Here is a 27,891-nt window from a genome sequence, read left to right as displayed (position 1 = left end):
CAGGAGGTTCTGTGGAGGGTGCTTCGGGAGTACGGTGTGCCGAGCCAACTGATAAGGGCGGTTCGGTCCCTGTATCACCGATGCCAGGGTTTGGTCCGCATTTCCGGCAGTAAGTCGGATTCGTTCCCAGTGAGGGTTAGACTCCGCCAAGGCTGCCCTTTGTCACCGATTCTGTTCATAATTTTTATGGACAGAATTTCTATGCGCAGCCAAGGCATTGAGGGGATCCAGTTTGGGGACCTCAGCATCGCGTCTCTGCTTTTTGCAGTCGACGTGGTGCTGTTGGCTTCTTCCGTGATCTCCAGCTCTCACTGGAGCAGTTCGCAGCTGAGTGGGAAGCAGTCGGGATGAGGGTCAGCACCTCCAAATCCGAGTCCATGGTCCTCGATTGGAAAAGGGTGGAATGCCCTCTCCTGATCAGGGATGAGATCCTGCCCCAAGTGGAGGAGTTTAAGTATCTTGGGGTCTTGTTCACGAGTGAGGGGAGAATGGAGCGTGAGATCGACAGGCGGATCGGTGCAGCGTTGGCAGTAATGTGGACTCTGTACCAGTCCGTCGTGGTAAAGAGAGAGCTGAGCCAAAAGGCAAAGCTCTCAATTTACCGGTCGATTTACGCTCCTACCCTCACCTATGGTCACGAGCTATGGGTCGTGACCGAAAGAACGAGATCCCGGATACAAGCGGCCGAAATGAGTTTTCTCCGCAGGATGTCCGGGCTCTCCCTTAGAGATAGGGTGAGAAGCTCGGTCATCCGAGAGAGACTCGGAGTAGAGTCGCTACTCCTCCACGTTGAGAGAAGCCAGATGAGGTGGCTCGGGCATCTCATCCGGATGCCTCCTGGACGCCTCCCTGGGGAGGTGTTCCGGGCATGTCCCACCGGTAGGAGACCCCGGGGACGACCCAGGGCGCGCTGGAGAGACTATGTCTCTCAGCTGGCCTGGGAACGCCTTGGGATCCCCCGGGATGAGCTGGATGAAGTGGGTGGGGAGAGGGAAGTCTGGGAGTCCCTCCTGAAGCTGCTGCCCCCGCGACCCGACCCTGGATAAGCGGAAGAAGATGGATGGATGGATGGATGGATGGATGGATGGATGGATGGATGGATGGATGGATGGATGGATGGATGGATGGATGGATGGATGGATGGATGGATGGATGGATGGATGGAAAAACAACTACAGTAATATTATTGCATCTTATTGAAGCACAGAGTGCTGACTTCCTGTATGACTTATTATACTGCTCCCTGGTGGCCAATTATCAACATGGTATCAACAATGAGATGCTCAGCTGCATCCAGATAATGCCAATTTCTATGCGGCTACATACAGAATCCTGAGCAAGCCCACCGTAGCTATATTGCTCGCATGACTGAAATAAAGAATAATAAACGACTGTAGTATTTTGCAGATATGAATCTTTCCAATGATCATTGATTTACTTTGATTTCCTGACTATCTGTCATTGTTATTGTCATAAAGATGTCTTAGTTACAAAGAGTAGCTTATTTTGTGTCTTTTGACTGCTCTATTGACTCTGCTGAGCTCTCCAGCCGGCTTCAAGATACGAATGGCAGCTGCAGGACAAAGTCATTAGTTATGCTAAGTGGACGCGCAGATTAATATGGTCAGAAGCATAATTATAGCGAAAGAACAACACTTAATCCCGGGGCTTTCTTGCATGCAAACTGGGTTTTTCCGCTTTATATTTAATCCGTGGTGACTGGGCCTTGTTTGTAAATACTAAGTACTGTATGTCTGTATGCATGACAAGAGCCATTATTGCGTTCCTGATTGTAAAATCTGAATAATACTGTATATGATTACATTATACATCCATCCAACCATTTTCTGAACTGCTTATCCTCATTAGGTCACGGGTGAGCTGGAACCTCTCCCAGCTGACTTTGAGCTTTAGGCAGGGCATATCATGGACTGGTTGCCAGTCACTCGCAGGGCACACACATATAGACAGCTATTTACACTCTAATTTCATATCATGGCATCGCATAGCACAGCATATGACCCGGCATTTCCTTCAATGTATTTCTCCAATAAAAGATGGCTCCATGCGTATGTATAGGTATAATATACATTAAAGTGGACCAATTTGATTCGGTTTGATTTGATGCAGTCACAGTTTTTAAATAAAAAACGATTTTTCCAATAAATTTTTATTCCAACCTTTCTAAAAAAAATTGTCGTTATTTACCCTGGAAAACTGTCTAAAATAGAGTAATCGTTTTTTTCCTCATCATATACTAAACAAAGTCACCACACTGAAAAAATTCACAAATATTCCACATTTCGATTTGTCAATTTCTAATTTGGTGGTATGAATATAATAAATACATGTTTGGTTTTAAGAACTCATTCTTTCAAGACTGTTCAGTGCAAAAGGGGCACGAGGTTGAAATTAGCCTCGCTGTTCATTCGAGGCTGGTGCAGAGACAAAAAGCTCTTGGTGGTTGGTCGTCAGACACCTCCATTAAAGGCCTTTAATGTGTTGATGACTTTCTTAATGATTCTGTCAGGCACTTTGTCCACTGAAGCTAAGTGGCTGAAAAAATAGCTCGTTGACTGCAAACGCCAAAGAATCATACGAGCATCATTGGGTCCCTTGGGGTTAGGGGAACGGCGGAAGGCGGGAAATCATTCAGAATGCTGTTTCATTTAATTAAAAGTCTGCATGTAAGCAAATGCAGTGAGTGCAATTGAATGACCATCATCAGCAGTTGGTGCCCTAACATTACGGTGCCAAAAAGTGCTCACTTATTTTGGTACCTGTCACGAAGGTCTCTATTTTCAGAGACAGCCACCTGCGCTGTGGCGCAAATGTCGGCGTTTCCTGAGTTTCCTCTACTTGGACATGAACCCAGCAGACTGACAATTTGGTCCTTGTCTAAATATTGGTGTGGCTAGTCTAACAGGATTTTGGTGAGTTTGATCAAGGAACGGGCAGATTCTCTGGTCTGAGGACATGTGGTGGATGTCTGACATATTTCTTTCATAACAGCTCCCAAACCCGCTGAATCATTGTATTATGTACAGCTATGGGGGGCACATGAACGATTGGCGTGGGGAGGGGGTGCTCGCCAAGTGCCCACTTCATGCCGCAGATGTGTTTCCGACATGTGGAGTCTCTATTGCATGACTTGTTTGTTGAATTTAAAGGAAATAAAATTAGCCTCTTTGATTGCCGGTGAATGAAGTTAGCTGTGATCACCTCACAGTGGTGCAGCCCTCCCTCTTGGAGTGGCCTGCGAAATTGGCTTTAATTTTTGATCATTTTTATTTTGTTTTCACTTTTGAATTCTGTTTATGTTTTTAAAGCAAGTTGGTTAGTTTTTAGTACGTTGTAAATGTTTTGTATTTGTTTGGTTTTTACTAGTTACAGTATTATTTTTTAAATAGAGTATTTGTTGAGTGCAAGATAAGAAAGCACAAAGACAACGAAGGTGGAAACAAACAATTATAGTTTAGTAGTTTTCTAAATGTAAGAGGTAGTTTGAGTTAATTTATTTTGATTTTAAAAGCATTTTCATTTTATTTTATTTTGTTAACCAAAGCGTTCTTTACTATAATACTAACCTTGGGCCTAACCTGCCTCTGAGATCATATGCCGACCAAGAACAAATATCGCAGCATTTAAACCAAGGCGGTTTGTAATGTGATTACACTTTACAGGTAAAGCGTTTCATCCTTATGGTACACTAAACCAAGCTGTACTGGTTGGTTCTACAGAGCAGGACGCGGCTCCGCCATGAGGAGACTCTGAGTGCATTACAAGGGGAGCCTTCAAATCTGTGCAACATAAATGTGTGTTCATTGGCACTTCCCTGTCGTATCGGCTGTGACGGCTGATGTAGTCATAATGGAGGTCTTGTAACAACAGTCGCCTGTCAGATTTCTCAGCGAAACACAAACATAGTCGTTGTCAATCTGTCAGATTCCTAATGGGGGGTTGTTAGCCCCACAAACACAACTGCGGCGCCGCTGTCGCTGTGCAACCAGCCTTGATGCGATCCAAACCGGCTGTGCTCTCACTGCATTTATGCATTCGGGGTGTTGTCACGCTTCTTTTTTTATTCAATGTTCTCCTCTCCACAAAATGTCTCCCTCATTGGTGCTCACTGAGCCGTCTGCGTCACGTTAATGGAGTTTGTGACAAGGAGAGTGAAGGTCGCTGTGCAAGCCCGTTCTCCTCCACGGGATCTCGGTTATCTACAGCGTTTTTGGGACGCTGCGTGCTGCATAGCCTTTCTCACCTACCTCACCCCCCTCCCCCATCTGAACTCCGTCTTCTATGCGGACACTCGACCGGCTCTGAATACATAGAATTCCAAATTCCAGTTAATTCTGATTGTGTTGAGTCGAGGACAGACAGTTTTGATTTCTAAAGGATTCTTGTTTGCTGCGCTTATGTGGATGTTTTGGGATTTATTCTTTTATTTTAATTTAATCATGAGCTTACAGGACCAATTTCCACCGTTTTGTATTTGTTTTACCACGTTTATGAATAGACAAGCACACATTTTAATTGTAGTTTTTATTATGAGTTTACAGGACAGGCTGACTAAATAATGAAAAGTAGAACAATAGCACAGAAGAGTATAAAATGAATTATGCAAACAAGAAAACACAAAATTGTGACTTGTACAATATTAATATGAAAAGCAAGTTTTAAAATATATATTTTAATCTGTGATCTCACTCCCTGGGAATTTCAAGGATCGTTCAGCGCTAGGGTGAAGTTCTCATTTGTGCATATGTGCCCGGTAATTGACTTGCGACGAGTCCAAAGTGTACCAAAGTTAGATGTGATCGACTCCAAGATCACATGTTGCAATGCAAAATGGTGTAGTTAGTTGGGGGCTGCATTCAAGGCTATCAGTAGCGAGAGATGCTTGGTAGTGTGCATGCAAAGGCACCATCTGTAATCTCGTAATTGCACTCCCAACGTCACAGCACAGCCAGCGGGCATCATGCAGGTGTTCACTACATTAACAAAGCCACAAAGCTAAACAACAACGCACACTTAACTGAGCACGAATAAAAACAAGACACCGACACCTTGGTGGCACTCAAATCCCTCAAGTTTTGAGTGCAATTTTTCTTATTTAGCAAGTTTACGCTAAAACTACTCGAGATGGTGCATGAAAATTCGGCGCAAATACCGTAGCTAGAGCTACATGTAATTTACAAGGGACAAATAAAGGGCTAGCTTTATTGGTGCTCTGTCTGAAGCTGATTTATGATATTAAGTGACAAAGCCGAAGGACATTCCCTAAAATCATAGTTGCGTTTTAAACCAACAAGCAGAATGTGTTGGAAATGTTTGTGAGTTTTGTTTTTAATAACTTCTTTAGATACTCATCTCTAATTGTTGTTTTTAAATATAGGTGAGGCATCTTAACAGACTAAATTTGGTTGATTGCAGCAAAGGATACTGGATTAAAAGGTTGGACAATCAAAAATCTGGTCACTGGTCAATTTTTATTTCATTCATACAATAAAGACCCACAAATTGAAACAAATTTCAGTTCAAATGTAAATTCTGGATCTAGAAGAAACGCTTTGACTCAGTGTGTTTCTCTGAAGCAGTTCAAACCGCCTGCGCTTGCTCAAGATGGCGACAAGCGCAGCGCCGTCAAGCAGCAGCTAACGATCCCATAGGTGATGGAGCTGTGCGATCGGCAGGCGGATAATGAGACAGAGAGGGAGCGAGCGTGAGAGGAAAAGCTTCAGCGGGAGCTCCGGGTAACGGGGCAAGGACATCAAAGTCCTCACTTGACTTTTCCCTCTTACAACATCAACATGGCAGGAGCCCTTTTACGCAGCGTTTCGTTAGCGAAAGAGTGAGACCCAAAAAGTGGGGAGTGCTTCGTCACGCCGATGTGCGGTGGGAAAAAAAAAATGCTGTAACGAGGCATTATGACGGCCTTGTTTTACAGGCTGTATTCCTTCATTACAGCAATGGCTCCGCGCAACACCGTAAAAGAGCACATAACACCGCAGTGCTGTATTTCTCCGTGGGTGTGTGGGTGTCAACAGTGAGAAGCAGAGAAAGAGAGATGAGGTGTAAACGCAAAAATATTTAGCGCTTTCTGCCATATCTTCACTACTTCTGGCTATTCATCACCAAGGCGAATTAAAATCTAAGCCAGCCAGGAGCAGCAGAGAGAGCGCCCAAGTCCCAGCTGGAGAAAGCTATTGGCTATTTGCATCCCGGGCAAAATTGTCTCAATAAAGCGGAAAGTTTCGTCATTTGTTCCAGCGGAGGAGGATATTTTTAGCATGACAACAGTCAGCCAGCTGAGAACGTTAACCCCCGGTTATGATGTCAAAATTAAGAGAGGATTGTTGAATTCCAACCCGCCGAGCGCAGCCGCGATGGCCCACGGCACAAGCACTGGCCTTTGAGTCTGCGATCGACCTTTTGGATGACCTCCTTAGCTTGTGGAGCACACATGTATGCTAGGGTCTTATTTACATGTATGTGAAGGATGACTTTGTTGACAGTTTGTAGTAAATTACAGACAAGACAGTTATGGTTTGTTGGTACACATGAGCTCAATTCATGTGCAAACCTCGCATGACGCATTTCTAAACCTGATCGAAATGGTTGCTGAAATTTAAAGAAGAAATACAAGAATGCTTATCATCTCTAATGTTATAGTAACAAATAAAGCTGGATTGTTTTGGAAATTAATACAAAAAAATGTCCCCTTAATATTGCAATTGTGGTTTAATATGCTAATGTTTTTACGGTCTTATCTATTTTTTTGCAGACACAAGTAATAAATTAATCTATATACTAATACAACATGAGTTTTATTATACATACATGAATGTTTTGGTCTTATAGCATTTTTTTTAATGAATTAATATGAAAGACAGTTTATTTATTAACATTACCTTCAAAAAAACTTCTACCAAACACATCAGGTGTTTAAATAAAAAGGAAATCAGTAAATTATAAATCAAAAAACAACAATAATGAAAACAAATGGTTGGCTTTATCACTTCAACTGTTTTTTTCATGAAACAATGATATGTCAACATGTGGACTGCAATCGTTCAGCGAGAGTAATTTGATAGTTATTTGACGAAAGCATGTCACGGACATGTTAGGCACATTTTGTCTAAATAATACTGGAAAAAAACTTTGAGAATGACACTCAGTTGAGCACAGACCTCCTGTTTTAGCCTTTAGTAAAAGCAATTTGTATTTACTCATTCGCATTTTAGCAAGCTACTTCCACCTTTGTGGAGGATGACTGAATTCATTGTTGATTATTTGCTACTAATTGAAGTGCCTTGTTGTTGAATCCTCCAAAACGCTCATGAGAACATTGATTATTATATTCATGTAATTGGGCTCAGAATTCATCCACTGACTTGGTCCTCTCTCCCATAGGACTACACGTTGACCATGTACTTCCAGCAAGCGTGGCAGGATAAGCGGCTCTCCTACTCCGAGATAGCCTACAACCTCACTCTGGACAACCGAGTGGCCGACCAACTGTGGGTCCCGGACACCTACTTCCTCAACGACAAGAAGTCCTTTGTGCACGGCGTCACCGTCAAGAACAGGATGATCCGCCTGCATCCCGACGGCACCGTGCTTTATGGACTCAGGTAAGTCGCTTAAAGCTGCCCTCTCTTGTGTGCCATAATTAGCACATTGATTACCAAGCGTAATGAGCTAACGAGGTTGTATCTGGTGCATCTAACCGGGCTGTTATTATGATGTACTGTATGCTGGTTTATTGGAACTAATGTGGCTTAGATTTGACTCACTCAAGCCTGGCACAATGTCTAAAGCAGGGCTGGGATTTATGGTTCAAGAGCATTTGATCCAGTTTATCATGCAATTACATTGAGCCCCTGCCTATTAGTTTACTTGTCACAAATTCAACTATTCATGTTTTATTTTGTGGAACCTATCCTCAGCTAGTTGCTAAAAAAGATGCCACAAGATGACACCAAAGAGTTAGCCAATAGGAAAGTAGTAATTGGTGTTTTTGGATCGTAGTCATGGTTCAAACTCTTTCAATGTTGGGATTTTTTTGGTGGACACAAATTACTTTCCTGCTATTCACACCAGGGCTCGACCCTTAAGTTGGGGTTTATCGTAACCCACAAATGCTGATAATAAACATTTGTTTGATCATTGCATCATATTTTCTCTGTAAGTGAAAAAGACGACTTCATAAAAAATGGAAATGGCTGAGAAGGGTTTCCTACATCTACTTTAAAAGATTTTAGAAGTTTATTTTTAATAGTTCTTTCCATCATTGTAACAATTTAACAATTGAGTGCGGCATCACTAAAATCATTTTTCTTTCTCAATAGAGTCAAAGTTTTCCTATAAAATGTCAAGTTTTTCCTGACATTTTTGTCTGCCCTTGACTGTAAAATTAAACATACCTCTCACAGAATATCGTGGCATCATCACTGCAAAGAAAAAGCCGTTGCCATGGAAAAACTATGTTTGTGCAATTCATGAGGCAATTCAAAAGAAGCTCAAGGCTGTATGCAAAGAACACATTCAACAAAACAATGTGGATGACAGTGCCGCACAATATATCAATGAATTCATTCAAATCCAATTAAAAAGTGGCTACTATAGAATTTTTAGGATTCTTTTTAAAGATCTGCTCCATACTTGCACTGTAGTTGGGGTCAAAGTAAATCACATACTATGTCTCGTACCTGGATAACTAGTGTTCCAAGGGCGTCAGTCTAATGTCATACTATTAGTCACATACAGTACACATAAACTTATCTGTTTATTTGTTAAAGATGCACAGTTGACTTTAACAAAAAAGCTACAGTAGTTATTCAGTCTAAAATACTTCAAAAATATTTCAAATAAACGCTCAAAAGCACATGTATAAAACTAACTGAGAAGATAAAAAGGAAGGACATTTTACATTTACTTCTAGTAAGATTTGGTGCATTTTTATTATAATCATTAAATATGGTTTAGTAATCATCTGTTATTAAGAAACACTATTATCATCACTGAAAATGTTTTTTAATTATGGTTTTATTAATTTAGTTTTTGTTAACTATGATAACCTTGCAGAAATCAGAAGAATACAGTTGTCTGTGAACCAATCAAAGTAGCATTTGAGGAAACACTTCAAATAAACACATTAGCTTAAAACCCTTAAGACTGCTTGATTAAAAATTTGAGTGATCCAGAAATTGGGTCAATTCCACCCAACATTGGTGTGTTTTGCAGAAAAAAAAGAAAAATCTGTTGTTTGGTGCAAAAAAAAATAAAAGTGGCTTGCTTTGTGTTCTGTTTTGTCGGTCTAAGTTTTAACCCAAAATTGGGTTGTTTTTGACCCAGCAGTTCCAAGAGTGTGCCCTGTTGTTGTGCCTTGGTTCTGAACTCTGCAGTATTACACTTCTTCACTTTGCTGCAGCGGTCTTTCTCACTGCCCTCAATCCCTTCCCCAATAAAACTCCATATGCTGAAAAATAAATGCAAAAACCATCCATTCTCCTTCACTGCTGCTGTATGTTAGCGTGTCTCGTTGCGCTCAATATGAAGTTGAAACCTGTCGTACCTTCCTGCAGCAGCTTACTTCGGTTTAGCTGCCATTGGGTCCCCGTGATCTTGCCCACTGCCTTCCAAGATGTTCCCACTTCCTTGAACTCTTATCTCAACTGTCCTCCTCCAGGTGTCCTTGGCTCTATAGTGGTTCTCGGATAAAGCCTGCCTAGCCATGTTGGAGGAAACTTTCCGCATTTGATTTATGTTTTATTTTGTGCTTGTTGGTAATGAATAATGAAATCAGTTCTCATTACTTGTTGTTTCTGGACAATGAATTTCATGGATATTACACAAGCCTCTGTTTGAAAGGCTCTTGTTGTAGTTTATGCAGTCCTCCGTGTTTCTGGTCCGCGACTTGTTGGATGTCCTGTTCCTCTTAATACCTTTGGGAGGCCGAGGTGCTTTGATAATTTTCGCGAGGTGTGTATGGCAAAAGTGCCACTTTCCTTATTTAGCTGCTCACGTCCCTTGATGATCATGAAAATCTATAATTGATTTGTCCCCATCAATAATGAAGCAGCCAATACAAACAAGCGAGCCAACGGATCGGACCGAGCCGGTTCAACTCGTCTGCAAGTCGTCTCCGCTTGGCATTGAACCGGCGTACTTCGGAGGAGAATGCAATCTATAATTGATAACTCCCAATCAATAATGTAGCAGTTCAATACAAACACCAAATCTGTATCTGAATCTGTGGCAGCACAGCCCGGCACGGCCCGTCTGTCGCCGTGCTGCCGATCCGTCGCCTCCGCCCTCCTTCAGCACGTTGGCACTTTTGCACCATTAAAAACAAACGAAAAAATTGTTTCTAATTCAAGATGTTGCTGCATTCAGTCATTCTCTCACTAGACACGGAGATGCCTTTTTTTTTGCGCAAAGGCTCCTTAAAATATTAAAGCATCTGCACTGCACCAGATTATTCATCCCAACATTTTGTTGAGAAATGTAATTCATAACACTCTGAGCCAATTATATAAGACCAACACATATGCTTTGCATAACTGCCAAAAGAAATGGAGGATGGGAGAGAGGGCTTGTTGTGAATTTGTGGGTGTGCGTGCTGCGGAGAGATGCAGTTATCTCACATACGTTGTCCTTGTCAGTGCCGGGTGCCTCCCGGCTCCTCCGTTATTTGCTTCGTGGGTTTGGTTCAGGTTTTATTTGACGCTAGCGCGTCCAGACACAAGCTGCTGTCAGAGTCAGGCCGTCCAGATGCCTGAGTGCTCTGAGCAGGCTGACGCATACCTGCAGAGACGGGCAGGCTGGTTGCAACAGCAGGGCTGGAGTGGATGTGTGCAAGATGGCCAACTGCGTGAAGAGTCCTCACAGGGAAAAGAGAACGTACGTCAATGCATCCACAGAATCACAGTGCGTGTCCGTGATGACAGTCATCATTCAGTAGCATGGAAATCCTGTCCCAAGTCTCACATACTAGAATTCAACGGTGCACTGGCATTAATTTTGACCAAACGTGTTGAAAAATGAAGATGGCGGGAATTGAAGGGGTGGGGCTTAACTAAGCCAGTCCAACAAAGATGCATGGATAGGCGTATGTGTCATTTGAATTTTTCCAAAGAGTCAAGTCATGCCTATGAAATGAACCAGGATGCTCATAGAGTATTTGTGCATGCTAAATTATTTCAGCATTCAGAATGGATAAGAACACTTTCAAATTGCCCCACCTTATAATGATGCGTGTTTTTAGATGAATTTATTTCCATATCTATTGTAACATACATGATACAAGGCTAACGTCGATATAAAACAACCAAGGAGATGTTTGTAAATGATTGACTTTAAGCCTGAAAGTACACAAATAAAACTGTTTTCCCTTACAGCCTTTGATGACTTATTGCCTTGAGATAGTCAGAAGATTGCATGATTTACTGCTATGCCTATAAAAACGACCAAGGACATTGTTGTGAAAGATTGACTTGCAGCATTCACCCCTACGAGTATACCACTAAAACTGTCCTCCCTTTGCCCTGAAGAGGCCAAAACACAACTTAGCAGGACAACTCCAAAATAATATACAGTCGACAACTCACAACCATTCGTGTGTATGTGTGTGGAGAGAGAGAGAGAGAGAGAGAGAGAGAGAGAGAGAGAGAGAGAGAGAGAGAGAGAGAGAGAGAGAGAGAGAGAGCGAGAGAGCGAGCGAGCGTGGGAGAGAAGAACCTGTGTACACATACACAAGCAATACATACACACACGCACACGCGAATACTCGATTTTCAACTCAGATGTTGCACAAAAACATGTAGTGAGAGAGGAAAGACCACACAGGACCTCCTGAAGCATGATGCTCAAAATTCACAGGCAAAGGTCAAGAGAGGAAGATGCAGAGAGAAAGAGACGTGAAGGTCAGACTTCATTCAAAATGGAGAAACTATTAGGATTCTCCCTCCCTCCTCCTCTCACTACCTTGCCCCACTTGCTATCTTTCGCGCTCCTTTTGTGAGAGGACGTATCCTCGCAGCTCAATAAAAGGCATCGCTTGGGCCAGGATGAGAAAAAGATGCTGAGTAGAGGAAGAGGCATTGAATCCTGCCCTCTTCAAATCGATACACACAATCTGCACCTTTAAAGTTATCAATCTCACCCTCGGGCCGATGATCAAACAAGGCTGGTTGGTATGTTCAGTGTGTGTGGATAAGCCTGGACTTTGGCACAGCGGACATTTTATTTTGAAATTTGGCTGCGCAGGGAGCTCTCTACTCAAAATGGAGGCGTCTACTCCATCTTCACTTCATTGTCTGGCTTCATTACGGGGTAAAATATGATTGGATGCAAATGTCAGGTTGATTACGGCACGCTCACATTCGTACGCTGGCACTCTTGAATTCACTCTGAGCTGTGACGCGGCCTCAAAATGAATTTCTGTCTGGGAATTTGTGGTGGTTGTGCTATGTCCGTAAACAAGGTCATTGGGAACAAAGGTGCGCGGCTCCCCTCAGGGGGGGTCCACGCACACGTACATACACACGCACACGCAGCGGCTAGGCGGGGAACATGCAGCAAAAACAGCCTTTTTTTAGAACTGCATGTCCTATTAGCTCGGACGCAGAGCAAATGTAGCGTGTTTGAATCTGCGTGATATGCTCTGGCGAGGTCTTTCCTCCGGCAGGTCGGGCTGAGAGGGGGGACCGGCTCGGACCGGCCCTGCCGTGATGGAGATGAAGCGCAAACAAGCCTGCATGCTGCAGAGCTCCACTTTCACTCAGTGAAGCAAAGACAAAAGGAGGAAGGAGACAGGATGGCGCCTCCTGCACAAATATCTCTCATCACCCCGCTTATTGTTTGCTTCTTATTAATCGTTGCTATTTGCCATGCTAGCTCAGCTAAGGGTAGCTCAAGCCGCTCTTGATCAGCAATGCGGAGTCTCTGTCAGACAGAAAAGCTTCGAGACTTCTGCTGATGATGTAGGTGGGCTATAAATAGTCTGGTATTTATACCCCTGCCATTTTGGCCTCATTTTTTTTTTGTTCCTATCCCCTACTTCGTTTCCTCTTCGCTTCTGTAACGATTTAGTGGCACCGTTGACGAGTCGCGATCAATGACTTGCCAGAACACTAACACTGAAACAACATTTTAGCCATAAATGGGTAAAGTAGGGCGGGATTTTGACTCCTGCGTTAATCCCCCAATGCGCCACGGCTCTGCTAACTGGCTCTTACATAAGAGCCCAGAGAGCAAGAAAAAGGAGGCAGAATGTGAGTGTGAGGAAGACTGTCTCTCTGTAGCTCAAAACATGAAATCCCCAACCAGCCCGGCTGGGCCCGGCAGAGCACATATTTTACAGAGGAACATTTCAAATAACACTTTTCCAGTACAACGGTTTGTTCTCACGTGTTGAAGCAAAAAAGAATTTTGACGGTATTTAAGATATTAGCAAAATTCCAATTGTGGCTGACTTTCTTTCAAACTATAAATGCAGTCTTACCTTGACTTCAAATAAAATATGTATTGTGCAAGCTTTTAAAGGTCAAACATTAAAATATCTCAAAAACCTGATGCACTGGAAAAAGTGAGGACCTTTTTTAAAAATCTGCGTCAAAAATACATTTAGGGAGACATGAAACAATTTCTGATTTGCTGTTGACCAGTGTTATCGGTTCATCCCTAAAACAGCCAAAAAATCCACAACAACTCGACGAGTGGTTTAGAAAATCAGCAAAGCATTTTTTGAATGTGGGAATCTTTGCTATAATCATGCTTGATGACGGTGAACAACCTGGTGTCTATTTTCGTGTCTAGGATCACCACGACTGCAGCCTGCATGATGGACCTGCGCCGTTACCCTCTCGATGAGCAAAACTGCACCCTGGAGATTGAAAGCTGTAAGTACCGTCGTCCCTGACAAAGGGCTCTCACTCCCACTCGTCGACGTAGATTTCGATCCCACCTACGTGTGCCGCTCTCTGGGTTGGGGGGGGGGCAAGGTAGAATGCGGCGTGATAAGGCGAGATGTAAAATGCTGAGAGAAGCTGATGAGATTTGAGGAGATACAGATCAAGAAGGGGAACATCACTAATGGTTCACCGGCTGATAACATCCAGCCTAATTAATTCAGCTAGACTAGCTTGATCCAGTGCTTGTGGATGTTACGCCACCATGTTAGCAAGGTACAAAGGGCTCATTTCTCATGAGTTTGTAATTTTACAGCGCTGTGAGGAAGAGGGGAGGGAGGGTGGAACGCGAGGAACACGAGGTCCTCGTCGTGCGTTATCTGGGTCCCCTGGGAGGAGCATTATGGGTCTAGGGCTCACTTTTCTGGGTTTCATCGCCGTGTTGCCGGAATGAAGTGCCCGCCGGCTGGCAGCGCCAAAAAACAGCGGCGGGTCAGAACCGCCCCTCTCCGCTCCTCTCCCATTACGCTCGCCATCGCTCTCCTCTTCACTTCCTCATCTCTTTTCTTTGCACACTCTCATCCCACAGCCTTTTTATCTCTTTCTATCCATCACTCATAACCTCCTTTCTTCTTCTCCTCCTCTTCACACACTCTGAAGCACGCAGGCCCGGTTTTGATCAGCAGACAGTATCTGCTCTCATATGGATTAACTGGCAGCGGTTTTAACGTTGGAATCGCTTCATGCCAGAACATGCTATTTTATTCAGACTAATGAGTGCAGAGAACTCTCACTTGACTTGATAAACTTGATGCATTTTTAACAGACATGAATCTTAAAAGCCCGGATAGCCCCGTGCTCCACCAACAGGACCTCCCGTCACTGGTTTTGCACGCTGGGTTGCAACTGAGCCGTCAAAGATTTACAGCTGTGTGGCCGCAGAGGTCCAACATTGTTTCAAATCTGATTTGTATGGATTTCACATAAAATCAATACAAGATACAAGATACAGCTCATGTTCTAAATAAAATTGGATCATTGATGACAAATGTTCAGTGGCTACTATAAAACGTCTTCACACCCCTGTTCGAATGACGCGAAGGGCAAGATAAATCATTCCAAAAGGTTTTCCATCTTAATGTTGCCTGTGACTTGTACAGCTCAATTGAATTTTTGGGGGGGGGTCATTTTGAGAGTGAAAACTAACAAAAAACAACATGGCTGCGCAAGTGAAGACACACAAAGACACGCTTTGCTCAGAATCACAAATTCATCTTTTGCACATCTGGCATACTTTTAACTCACGTTTCTCTTTCAGGGACAACTCAAGGAATTTTTCTCTCCCGGGGGCTAAAGAGAGACTTGACCGAGATGGTTAAGGAGAAAATGCCAAATTAATAAAAGATAAAATGCTCAAAGTGGGGCTACACAGATTTCTGATGGGGCTATAGCTTATGTTTGTGTCTTTCATAAACCAAAAAGGTTTGTGGGTCAATGTGACCTGTTGCATGCTTAGTCAATTTTTGTTCGATTTTAAAGTTAACGTAACAAAATGACAGGTTTTTGAGACAAATACAGTAAGCTACATCATGTCAGTTGTTTTCTTTCGCTGCCTAATCCGTCAAAAGTGGCTACTCCATTCAGTACCATTATACTATCCAAGTCTGGCTGTGTCCAGTTCTAAAAATAGCAAATGGTCAGGTTGCCATATTTTGGACCCCTCAGAACACAAGTCCATTGGATGACGTCACACTATTACGTGCTACACTTTTAGGTGGTCAAGTATCCTGCTATTTTAAGTGTATGTCGGCCACCACAAGTGAAAATCCGGCCTCTTCCCCTGGAAGTCCGGCCAAGTTTGGCGAATATTTTCTAAGTGCCAATGACTCAACCGCCGTAAAGTGTCCGCCTCAGCTGGTTCCCCATGTCGGCCACCACAAGTGAAAATTCGGCCTCTTCCCCTGGAAGTCTGGCCAAGTTTGGCAAATATTTTCCAAAGTGCGAACGACTCAACCGCCCTAAAGTGTCCGCCTCGGCTGGTTCCCCGTGTCGGCCACCACTAGTGAAAATTCGCCCTCTTCCCCTGGAAGTCCGGCCAAGTTTGGCGAATATTTTCTAAGTGCCAACGACTCAACCGCCGTAAAGTGTCCGCCTCGGCTGGTTCCTCCGGTCGGCCAGAACAAGTGAAAATTCGGCCTCTTCCCCTGGAAGAATATTTTCTAAGTGCCAACGACGTTCATTTAGACATGGCGATTGAATGTTTACATACCGGTAGTTATTGTCGTTGCTTGACGCACGATGACTCGCACATTCGCTCAATACCCAGTACTTCCCCCTAGCAGTCATGGTCGCTGCCTGGCTTTCGATGTCCGTTATTGAGGTGAGAATATTTGAAATTGTTGCTGAGAATGCGTGTTAATGCGACGAACGGTTTATAATGATTCAGTTTCTCGCTGTTTAATGAGCCTGACGGACGCACACCCACGCACAATGAGATGCATGAGAAACGGCCTTGGTTACCATCACATTTGAAGCGATGAATACGAAGTTAAATTTTATGACTCGGTGTATAAGTCGAGGTCGATTTTTTTCGGTCGATTTTGGATCGAAAAAGTTCGACTAATACACCGGCAAATACGGTATTACAAATAAAAACATGATAAATCCCTTTGCGGAGAAAATGCTTGCCTGCAAGGCAATATAAAATCGATAAAATAACGAACAGCATTGTATATTGTGACAATAAGAGACTCAAAAAAACACTGACCTACGTTTTGGACATGATTTATGCCCAACTGCTCTTTAAGTATTGACGTATATAATATAAGTATTCATTGTTAGCATCTATGCGAAAAACTAAAATGTGATATTCCCAGGGGCTCCAGCACTGACGCAATGTCTTTCCCAAACATTTTCTTTGTGCTCGACAGATGGCTACACTACAGACGATATCGAGTTCTACTGGCGAGGAGGAGAAGGTGCGGTGTCTGGTGTCGACAGGATTGAGTTGCCACAGTTTTCCATCGTCGACTATAAACTCATCTCCACGAAGGTGGTCTTCTCCACAGGTATCCGAAACAATGATTCACTTCTGCTTCATTACATGCTTTCTCATTGGCCAAAGTAGTAAAGTGTGATAGAGACCGAGTCCTGCTTATATGTATGTAATTGGCTTATCATTGCCACTAAATGCAGATTAGTTGACAAGGCAACGATAACATTCTGCATCAGCAACAAGGCAACACAAATGTTGCTATGTCTGTGCTGGTCAGAGAGTGCAAAAACAAAATGGCGGTTGGGTTGGGGACCACTTTACTACCCTGAGAAAATGTCATCGATATCACCGATTAATCAACCTGAATTCGACTCTCATCAATATTATTTCCAAATTATGAAAAAAATGACACCAGCAACAGAAATAGTGAATCTTTAGTCTTTAAACTACCTAATGTCAATGGCGACAAAGCACTACTTTCCTATTAGACAGGCCTATGACGAATTGTGTGTGAGAAAACCTACTGAAATTTTGCATTAGTGCCCTAGACAGTTGATGTTGTGCACATTAGTGTGCGTCATGGAGTAAAAATATATTTGCATTCCTTCTTCCTCCTTCAGGTTCTTATCCCCGCCTGTCCCTCAGCTTCAAACTGAAGAGGAACATCGGTTACTTCATCCTGCAGACATACATGCCTTCCATCCTGATTACCATCCTCTCATGGGTCTCCTTCTGGATCAACTACGATGCCTCTGCCGCCAGAGTGGCCCTGGGTAGGATGGCCCGGCTGCTGCTAACAATAACCCCCAGTTACATCATGAAAGGCATTTCGCATACATTGTGCCTGTCATGCGTCTGATGTGTGTTTTGACTGGTTTTCTCATTAGCTTTAAGCATGCCACTGATAGCGGATTGTGACTCCATGCATGACTCATGCGGAGAGAGGCGCAGCGGCTCGACCTTGAAGCGTGCTGTCTTACGCTGTGTCCGTCTGTCTCTCACTGGCTAGCTAAGTGAAGCCCCATTACAATAATGCACATTTTTTTCATATTTCCAGCCGCGCTAAAACGAAATGCCACGAAGATCAAATTTGGCGTTGGGCTCGGAAGGTCGGAGCTGCTCCGAGCGTTTATGTGTGTCATTCTTGTCACGCGCCATTTGTGTTCTGAAGTGGGACGCTTGCAGGTTGGAGCCCCGCATGGGATGCTTGCTGGCGAACGTGATTTCAAGATCTGCCTGCTTGCAGCGTCCTGCAAACACGCAGTGGCGGGCGAGTGCAGCCAATGAGACAGGAGGCTGCGAGCTAAACAAACTGCTGGGTTATTTATAATACGTGTGAATTTAACCAAATGCAGATTGTGCATGCAGATGACTAATGTCGATCAAGCACAGTGCTTGTATGTAAAAAAAGACCAACAAAACAAAACAAAAACCAAATAGGTGAATCGTGTTGTAAATAATAGCAGATGTTTGACTGCACTACGGTTTATCGTCCATTTGGATACATGATTGCATACATTATGAGCACTGGTTTAAAACATGCACATACCTGTTTACTTCATGGAGGTTTTAAGAGACTTTGCAGTTTGCAGGACTTCATTTTAAGCTCATAATGGGCATAATAATAATAATAATAATAATAATGATATTAGTAACAATAATTATAATAATACAGTATCACCCCCTCCAGCACTGGTTTGCGGTCAGGCTATTTTGCTGTTTTTTTGTACAGTTTACGTATAATTCAATTTGTTTAATTTAGGTGTGATTCCACTATCTGTCACTAGATGGAAACTATCATTTAGTTTGACGCTGTAAAAATGAAGAAGAGCCTATTTCAAGCTCATCACTCGCTTTTGCTGAAAATCATTGAATGTTAAATCCTTTGTGATTCTGCTTTTTACGCTGGCAGAAAGCCAGGGCTGTAGATTCCTTTCATGACGTACATCTTTGGACGTGATTGTTGATGCGTATTGTGAGATGATAAGAAAGTTCCTCGATTTACGTCGTTACTGATGTATGTTTTGATTTCACCAGTGATACACAATTAACTGCTAGCTGCTTTTTTTCATATTATTATTTCATATTAACAGCCTTGAAGTGTTTTTCGTCCATATATTTACTACAATTATGCCTTCACTACTGCTTTGACAATGTACAGTGTTCTCCGACTTATTAAAATGGGTTACGCTGTGACACTCCACGCGCTGGATTGAACTCAATCTCTTCCCTAATAATGTTGCTTTCCAGGGATTACCACGGTGCTGACCATGACCACCATCAACACGCATTTGCGAGAGACGCTCCCTAAGATCCCTTATGTGAAGGCCATCGACATGTACCTGATGGGCTGCTTCGTGTTCGTGTTCCTCGCCCTGCTGGAGTACGCCTTTGTCAACTATATCTTCTTTGGCCAAGGCCCGCAGCGGCAGAAGAAAGCAGCTGAGAAGGCGGCCACGGCCAATAACGAGAAGCTTCGACCTGACCCCAACAAGGTACTCATGCACACGCTGCTCTTGTGAGAAGATTGTTTATGTGTGTGTGTGTGTGTGTGTGTGTGTGTGTGTGTGTGTGTGTGTGTGTGTGTGTGTGTGTGCGCGTGTGTGTGTGTGTGTGCGTGCGTGTGCGCGCGCATGCGCGCTGGTAATCAATGACTTTTCTCCAGATCAATGTGACCAATGCTAAATGTCCTCTTACACTCCATTTATACTTGTGTGTGCATCCGAAGGAGTGAATGCAGAAGCGATGAATGGCATTGTTGCTTTGTCTCTCAAAGGGCAAGGAGCCTTGCAAAAAGAAAAAAAAATCCCTGGATGTGACCTCCCCTCTTTAAGTATCTTGAAGCTAGCGCCAACAGCATCATCATATTGATATTTCAAAATGAAGAAATGAAGCACCCTTTCCTTGTGAGTGTGGCAAGCTACAATTTCCCAGAAGTAACAGTGCTGATTTTGTATGCTTGCAGTGGCTGGTGGGAAATGTAGTTCAGAGAGATGATGCTCTGTATGCCAGAATGAAACAGAGGGAAATTGACGCGTATGACTCGATGTGGGATCCCATCTTTGTGGACGATGCCGCATTAGGACTAGGCGAGCAAAGAAATAAGGTACTGGAGGTTTTGAAAGTCAAAACTAATGATGTCATCAATCTGAATCGAACCCGATCAGAGGGAAATGCTCTTAGTTTTTTTGTGCATCTTTTTGAGTTCCATAGACTTTTTTTAAGGCAACTTTGACCATCACTCCCACCATTGTGTTATTTCTCCCCCTTGGTTTGCTCTTCATGCATTTTCCTGACGTCCACGGCTTAGCAGTTTGTTTTCTGCAGGCTTTGCCTAAATTCAACTTGAGCTGTACACCGAAATTGATGGACAATTACAATTATGACACAAGAGCAGAAAGCATCAGTAGCTACAGTCGAATCATTGAGATACAAATAGAGAAAAGTGACTGTGGGTAAAATGGGATTGCTCGATTTTAGATCATTCAGCGAGCGGTGTTATGACAAGTAGTGGGCTTTGTCTCCAAAACAATACTCACAGGTCTAGCTGACATTGAGACGTTTTCCTCAGAAGTCAGGCGATGGATGAAGAAATGTTCAAGTGAATTCACCTTTCCTGACCCACCTGAACCTTTTTAGCTTTTCTCCTCCATTCCTGCCAAAGTTCCTACAGTTTCTCTCAACCTTCTCCTGTCACATTTTCCTTTGCCTTACTTCCTCTTTGATTTGATTCCGTTTGTCTTTGTTGTGAATTGACAGAATTTTAGCCATGCCAGTTGAAATTCTGAGATGAAATTAGTTTGTGTCATTGTGCTGTGGTTATACTATCACGTACACTTGACAGATGATCACTAGTTTTGAAAACACAGTGGAACCTCTAAAGTGGAAACCAAACCATTCAAGTCAAGTCAAATTTATTTATGTAGTCTTCTCGAAGGGACATCATGCATATAGTGCTTGTTGGCCTCAGCTGACTGGGTGAAAGTCTGGATTCAAACCTCCAACCTTAGAACCGTAAGGAGTTTATCCAAAAAAAAAAAAAAAAAACAGCACAGATGTGATGGACCAATCTATCCAATCTATTTGAGCGACTTCTTAACAATCAAACTCCACTATTTGTGAAGCATTAGGACCAGCACGGTCCATGAATAGCTAAAATAATTGAGGCCCATTGAAATACATTGGGAAAAAAATTATAACAATCAGTGTGTCACATTTAGGGAGAACGAAACTTTGATCGGTGAAAATTCAAGTCAGCTAAGTTCATGCCCAAAAGGACGCAGAATGCCTTTTTTATTTTAATGAGCCATACAGCACCCACTTATATGGGTCTGTGAAAATAAGAAAAGTTAACCTAGCCTGTCTAAGTCAGACTTGGCCTGGGCATGAAAATGGAGCCCCATTCTAAATGAAGAATCTTTCAAGTGGCAAAGAGGTTCCACTGTACTCTAGTTTTTGACACAGTGATGTGTTCACTCATTACGCATCCATTCCGTAGCCGACCTTAGCTTTCTGCGATTCTCCACGAGCAGTCACTTCTCATGGCTCCGCCTATCTTTGCACCCTCACGCTGCAGATGACTCCCGACGACAACATCCTGTTCAGCACCCTGGAGATGAAGAATGAAATGGGGGGCGCCGGAGATCTGTCCCGGGGCCTGGGAGCGCCCGGAGACCCCCGCAACACTATGCTGGCCTACGACAGCTCCACGCTTCAGTACCGCAGGGCGGCCATGGCCCGCCAGAACTATGGCCACAGCGCCTTGGAGCGCCACGCTCAGAAGAAGTCGCGCCTACGGAGACGAGCCTCGCAGCTCAAGGTCAACATCCCGGACTTGTCCGACGTGAACTCTATTGATAAGTGGTCCAGGATGATCTTCCCCACCGTCTTCTCCTTCTTCAACGTGGTCTACTGGCTCTACTACGTCCATTAAGCTCGGCGGCCATCTTGAGGCAGGCTCGTGAAGATGGGGATTTTAGTTGGAATACAGAAATGGTGTGATTGCGTGAATGAGCGGTGAACGGTGCACCACCTTTTAGCGGGTTCATTTTAGACAACGTGAAGAGAGTGCAAAGACATTTTGGACAGACAGCAGCACCACCAACACTACGGTGACTCTTTTAGCATTTGGGAAACCAGCGTATTGGACGAACACTTTGAAAACAAGAGTTTTAAAAAGGACAGTAACGGTGCAGGAATTTCAATATATCACTAATATTTGTCATTCGTAGCTTACTCTCTGTGGATCAAATATTTATGCTTGTGTTTGCATATACTTTAAGGATTTGTTTTGTTTAGTATCTATTTACTTCGTAGCCGAGCATCTGGGAAAGCTTTATAAATGATTTCAAAGGAGTCATCCTTGATAGTCTATTTTCCTATAATTACTGTAAATCCAAAACATCCTTTTAAAAGCATGCTCACATTTGATTTCATTTGCATCTCAGTTGCAATGATAGTGTTGATGGCGTGGAAATTAGAATTGGCAGTGCCAATGCTGGATAGAAAAGGAAAAAGACATCATGGACATCTTGGTGAAGGAGTTGTTGTACATTTTGACCATTATGTTTTGCTTTTTGCTTTTGCGGCACGGACCAAATCAAGTCCGTTTCACCCTCTTTTGTTTTGTTTTTTTCAACAAAAAAAGGACATTTGACAATTCCTTACATTCTGGCATGGTGAGAAGAGCTTTAGAAGCGGCGAATGGCTTTAATGGGATGAACTGGTAGAAGAAGATATCAATCGGCTACCCTTTCATTGCAATGAGTTGCTGCATAAATATGGCAATCCACAATCATCTTTATCAGTAGAATTGAATGATAGAAGTATGATACATTTCATTGTGGTTAGGTTTCTGTTTTGAAAAAAATGTAGATAAATATAAATCATGTTAAAAGAAAACGAGATGATTCATTTTTATAAATCAATACTCACGTTGTGTAAATAGGATCAATTTATTCTATTTAACTGTTGTTGTTTTGCAGTTGAATTACACCTGATTTTCCATACCGTCAAAAAAAAAAAAAAAGAGAGACAAACAAGCAATTCAGCAGAGCGCAAAAAAAAAAAAAGAAATAGAAAAATGAAACACAAATCCACAACTTTGCTGTTTATGTGCTTTTTGGACTTTTCCCCCTTTTCTTTCTTTTTAATGGACTCTTGAAGCACCTCCTTGCTGAAACTAAAGCACTTCCAGACACCAGTGGCTACTGGATCCATGTTTTGTTCTCTGCAAACAACTTAACAAGGATCCCACTATCCAGGCATTGAAGTCAGGCGTATTTTGTACAAAGATTATGTAAATTCCAATTGTAATATTTCATAAAAACTGTAAATATGTTGTGTAATGATTGTTGACAACTATGAAGATGTACCTAAATTCAATTAAAACTCAATACAGTCTATCACTTCAATAACAAAGTGCAAGGTGGCATTTTCTTGGCTGGCCTCACGCTTTTACAACTATTCAACCTTCAATGGGCACTCACTGACATGAATTGAAATTCAATTTTAACCCCCCAAAATGAATTTGATAGTGTTTGTCTGCTTTAGGAACCTTTGCAAAATGTGGAAGCATTTATGTCTATTAATGACAGATCAGTCCAACATAGAGTAGACATAAAAATTCTACACATCCCTAGTTATTTAAATGCTGCATGTTTGTCATATAAAAAAACTAGACTTAGATGAAAATGTTTTTTCACCATTAATGTGACCTATACAGCTCAAATTAAAAAAAAAGCAAATATTTTAATGAGTGGGAAAAATAAACATATAAACAATACACACAAATGACATACCAGTAAATCAGTGTAACTTCTGCTGTTGCCTTTGCAAGACCAGTTCAGATATGCGTTATCGCGAATTTACATGACATTCAGGTGTGTTCGGCCATCCACGGGGGGGTGGGAATGACATACCAGCTCTGCCGAACCCCTGAAGCCGACTCACCGAACCCAGGTTAAGAACTACTGAGTTAGAATGTAATTAGTTGATTTTAAAGATGATCACATCGCATTCATAAAATGGTGTGCACAGGGCATGCAATGTCCGTTACCAAATTAGTAGCTTTGTGTCTGTACCAGTGGGTGAATAACTGAGAACAGTACACTGAGCGAGTAGAATAGTGTTGTTGAATAGAGACGTGAGCATTGAATCTCGGAATACATAATGGATGAAAAACAGGTGACGTAAATGCAGAGCCGCATTCATATGGAGGCACTCTGTTGACTTGGAAATATTACTGCTCCAAAAAAAAAGATTGGGAGAGAAAGAAAAAGAGGAAAAAAGAGTTCTCCATTGCTCCACTCTAGTGCACTCACTTCCTTGACCTGACCACTATTGCATCCCTTAAATGGCTGCTGGTGAATATTTCATATTGCAAAACACTGAATATTTAATATTTTAAAAGGGATTTTGTCCTAGCTGAGAATAATGTACAACTAATGTTTGATTTCCAACTAAGAACACAATAAAACACCAGTAGAATGGAAGATCCCCTTGACGTGAACATCTACAAAATTGTAGAAATGGGAAAATAGTTTGGAATGTGTTATGATTCTGATTCTGCTTTGTAAAAGGATGCTAGAAAAAGAAAATACTTTGACACAGATGTCGGACGCAAAGTGGGAATCCTGCGCATGTTTTCACTTCAAGAAACTCGTCTAGTCGTATTTTGTGTTTCATAGCGCGAATTTTCGATTTACCCCCTATTTCGTTTTCATACGTCTGAGCTGGTCAGAGAATATGAAAATAAGGTGGTAGCCGTGCTAGCTTTGGCTATTCTCAACTCTTTTTCCTTGTGGCTCTGCTACTTGTTTTTCCTCTTTTTGTATGAATTTTCTAGCATTTTAGGTCCATTTAGAAAAAATGGAATACAGATTAACCCGCTCATCTCGCGGTCACAGGGAAGCCATAACCATGCTCTTAACAGAGCTACCCATCATTTACGAATGTGTGTAACAAATGCTCAAGGGGATTTGGCAAAAAAGGAAAAACTGGTGTTCAATTTGATGTAACCCGACATGGGATCTAGTTTCATGTTCCTCCATCCATTGCTAAAACACAAATCTACAATAGACACATACTTTGTGTTCTCTTGGTGGGGGAAAAATGGCATTCATGTTGGCACGTATAAGAAAAGAGGGAAAAGGCAGATGCTTTTGACTTTGTAGTCTTTCCGTGTCACTGAACTAATTAGGTATGCACAGGACTCTGCTATGTGAAAGCATGTGTGTTTTTTTTTGGTATCACTCTGTGTGTGTAGAGTGCATTCACAGCTGCGTCACCGTACTATTCATGCGCCAGCTGACCACGGATCACACACACCTGACCATTGAAGGACATTGCAAATTCGGGGCCACCGTGAGGATGTGTTCCCCCCCTGTAATTTGGCCTAGGAATAAGGGAACCAGTTCAAATTTGCCACAAAACTTGAACAGACCCCCAGGAAGACAGAAAAAAAACAGCTGGAGTCCAGCACTCACCGTTCTCAAAATAAGGGGGGGGGACATATCCTCACAGGCCCACCGTGAGGATGTGTTCCCCCCCTGTAATTTGGCCTAGGGATGAGGGAACCTGTTCAAATTTGCCACAGTACCTGAACAGACCCCCAGGAAGACAGTAAAAAACAGCTGGAGTCCAGCACTCACCATTCTCAAAATGAGGTGGGGGAACATATCCTCACAGGGCGGCCGTGAGGATGTGTTCCCCCCCCTGTAATTTGGCCTAGGAATGAGGGATTCTGTTCAAATTTGCCACACAACCTGAACAGACCCCCAGGAAGACAGAAAAAAAGCCGGTCGATGTCCAGGACTCACTGTTCTCAAAATGGGAGGGGGGCACAAATTCTCACGGCTTGACATTTCCTGTTACAATTTTTATCCCCCCTCCCCACCACCTGTCACTTTGCTTGGGACAAAAGAAGGCTTTACAACTGAAATTTCTTCTCAATTATTCATTCAAATCAATTCACTCAAATCATTCTCGTTATGAAAGATTTGATCACAAAACGTGTGTGCCTTTTTCTTAAATGTTTGACATTGTTATAGTGTCAGCTTTTAATTATATTGCGCTGTCATTTTAAAACAAATTAATAAATGCAACAATATTAATTTGCTTTGAAAATACCTGAGTAATAAAATGGATGGATGAATGATGATCACAATTAAGTATAACGTCTCCTTTGTAATATATACTCCTTGTAGCATGTAACGGTACCCAAAAAGAGGAGTTTCTTTGCATCGAGGTTTATGAAAAGAGCTCACGTAATTATATTGTTGCTTTTGGGTGAAGTGAATGAGTGTTTCGTCTGTACGACTGGTCTTTGAATGCACCCCGCTTCAACGGCAGAACGCGGATGAATTTAAAGACATCAAATGAGAATAATCCTTTATAAAAATTAAAATTGACTGACGCAAACGTGAGTTCTTCATGTTTTTATTGAAAATAGCATAGTGCTGACGCCGTACGACGCCGTGCGGCATCGGTTTTTCGCTTTCCAATCAAGGCGTGCGCGCTCCCGCGGCAGGGGGAACCAAATCGAGCACAACACTGACGGCGCTTGCACTTGTAAACATTCCACAGACCCATATAACTCGATATAAATTACATATCAAATAACTATTGTATAAGCAATAATATTATCAAACCATCTGTGTCACTCCAAATCATTAAATCCATCGATCAAATTCGTCGTCCTTTGTCAACAACGCCGCGCATGCGCCCTGACGTCAGCCTCGTCGTTATTCCACAGATCTAGTATATAACTATATTGTAGCGTTAACAAAGTACCAGGAAAAACGTGGGTTTGGTAAACGGCTCTTTATTTAACAAAAACAAGTTGCTACACGAAATAAAATATATCAAATAACTATAACATAATAGTTGACTGCCACACGGCCCCAAGCACCGGCGTCGACTTTCAGGCGTGTGGCGGCGTGGACTTCCATCCCCGGAGGTGGCACTTCCAGCCCCGGAGGTGGAAGAGAGCTCCATAGAATAGGACTGGGCGTGCGTAAAAGCCATGTCCGAGCCCCATCCACCGTCCCCGGACAGCCACCCGGCCGAGCGCCGGCCCCCAACTTCCATCCATGGAGGGGAAAGAGAGTTCTGTAGAGTAGGACCGGTTGTGCCATAATAGTTTTTCAAAACTTCTGTGTCACTCCAAATCATTAAATCCTTCAAACTCTTCATCCTCTGTGTCACTTACAAACAAAGCCGCTCATGATGCCAGTAGTACGTGGGGCCCTTCGTCATTCCGTGATTGAATCCTTGTCCTTTATGTAAACAACCGCAGCGCCGCGCCGCGCCACGCCGCGCCGCTGACGTCACTTGAAATTCAAATTACAGCAATCCCTTGCTACATCGCGGGTTCACTTTTTTTTTTTAATTTTGAAAATTTGTGAAAAAATTCACATATAAGTCGCTCCTCAGTATAAGTCGTCCCCCCCCACCCAAACTATGAAAAAATTTATAGTCCGAAAAATACGGTACATTCAGTCAGGCAGGTGTGCTTCGGCTCAGTGTGTAAATATAGTAATCGTAATCAATGGCATGACCCCTGTGCAAATCTGGTTTGTTTGAACAGGTTCAGCAGCCTGATCTGGAAAAGACAACATATGTCAACATGAAGAAGTGCAAGGCATCTTACGTATATGCCATCTGTGCAAAGCCTGCTTTGTTGCAGGCACAAGAACATTTAAACACCATCATTCAACCCAGATTGCAAAACTCGACAACAGTAGACAAAATATCTGCATCAACTGGATATGGTGTGTTGCTTTGTTGATTTAAATGAAAGAGTCTTAGGACCACAGAAAATTAAAAAAAAAAAACATCTGGAGGTAATTAGTTTCAAAAGAACTTAATTGACCAGTTCAGGGTGTAGTCTGCTTTTTGCCCAATGCCGCCTAGGATAGGCTCCAGCACTTCCTTTGTTCTCTTTTGTAGGCTAAAAATATCCTATACAGTACAAAATAA

General features: G+C 42.7%; 1 protein-coding gene across 3 annotated transcripts in view; it reads left to right on the top strand.

Moving 5' to 3' along the window:
• gabrb2a (gamma-aminobutyric acid type A receptor subunit beta2a) overlaps positions 1 to 23,331 on the top strand; it is a 33,765-nt gene extending 10,434 nt beyond the window's left edge. For 2 of the 3 annotated variants that reach the window (XM_088389186.1, XM_088389204.1), the window contains 7 exons: positions 7,417 to 7,637; positions 13,825 to 13,907; positions 16,847 to 16,984; positions 17,532 to 17,684; positions 19,162 to 19,406; positions 19,877 to 20,017; positions 21,488 to 23,331. In XM_088389186.1, coding sequence (XP_088245312.1) covers positions 7,417 to 7,637; positions 13,825 to 13,907; positions 16,847 to 16,984; positions 17,532 to 17,684; positions 19,162 to 19,406; positions 19,877 to 20,017; positions 21,488 to 21,844 — 1,338 coding nt within the window. In that variant the 3' untranslated portion in view covers positions 21,845 to 23,331. The remainder of the gene's footprint in view (positions 1 to 7,416; positions 7,638 to 13,824; positions 13,908 to 16,846; positions 16,985 to 17,531; positions 17,685 to 19,161; positions 19,407 to 19,876; positions 20,018 to 21,487) is intronic. The other variant, XM_088389194.1, reaches the window with a different exon arrangement.
• The last annotated feature ends 4,560 nt before the right edge of the window (positions 23,332 to 27,891 follow it).

This window comes from Syngnathus floridae, chromosome 1, assembly GCF_059516105.1.
Source record: "Syngnathus floridae isolate MCC-2025c chromosome 1, RoL_Sflo_1.0, whole genome shotgun sequence".
Taxonomy (NCBI): Eukaryota; Metazoa; Chordata; class Actinopteri; order Syngnathiformes; family Syngnathidae; genus Syngnathus; species Syngnathus floridae.
Note: the sequence above shows the minus strand (reverse complement) of the source record. Positions and strands in the feature narration are given on the sequence as shown.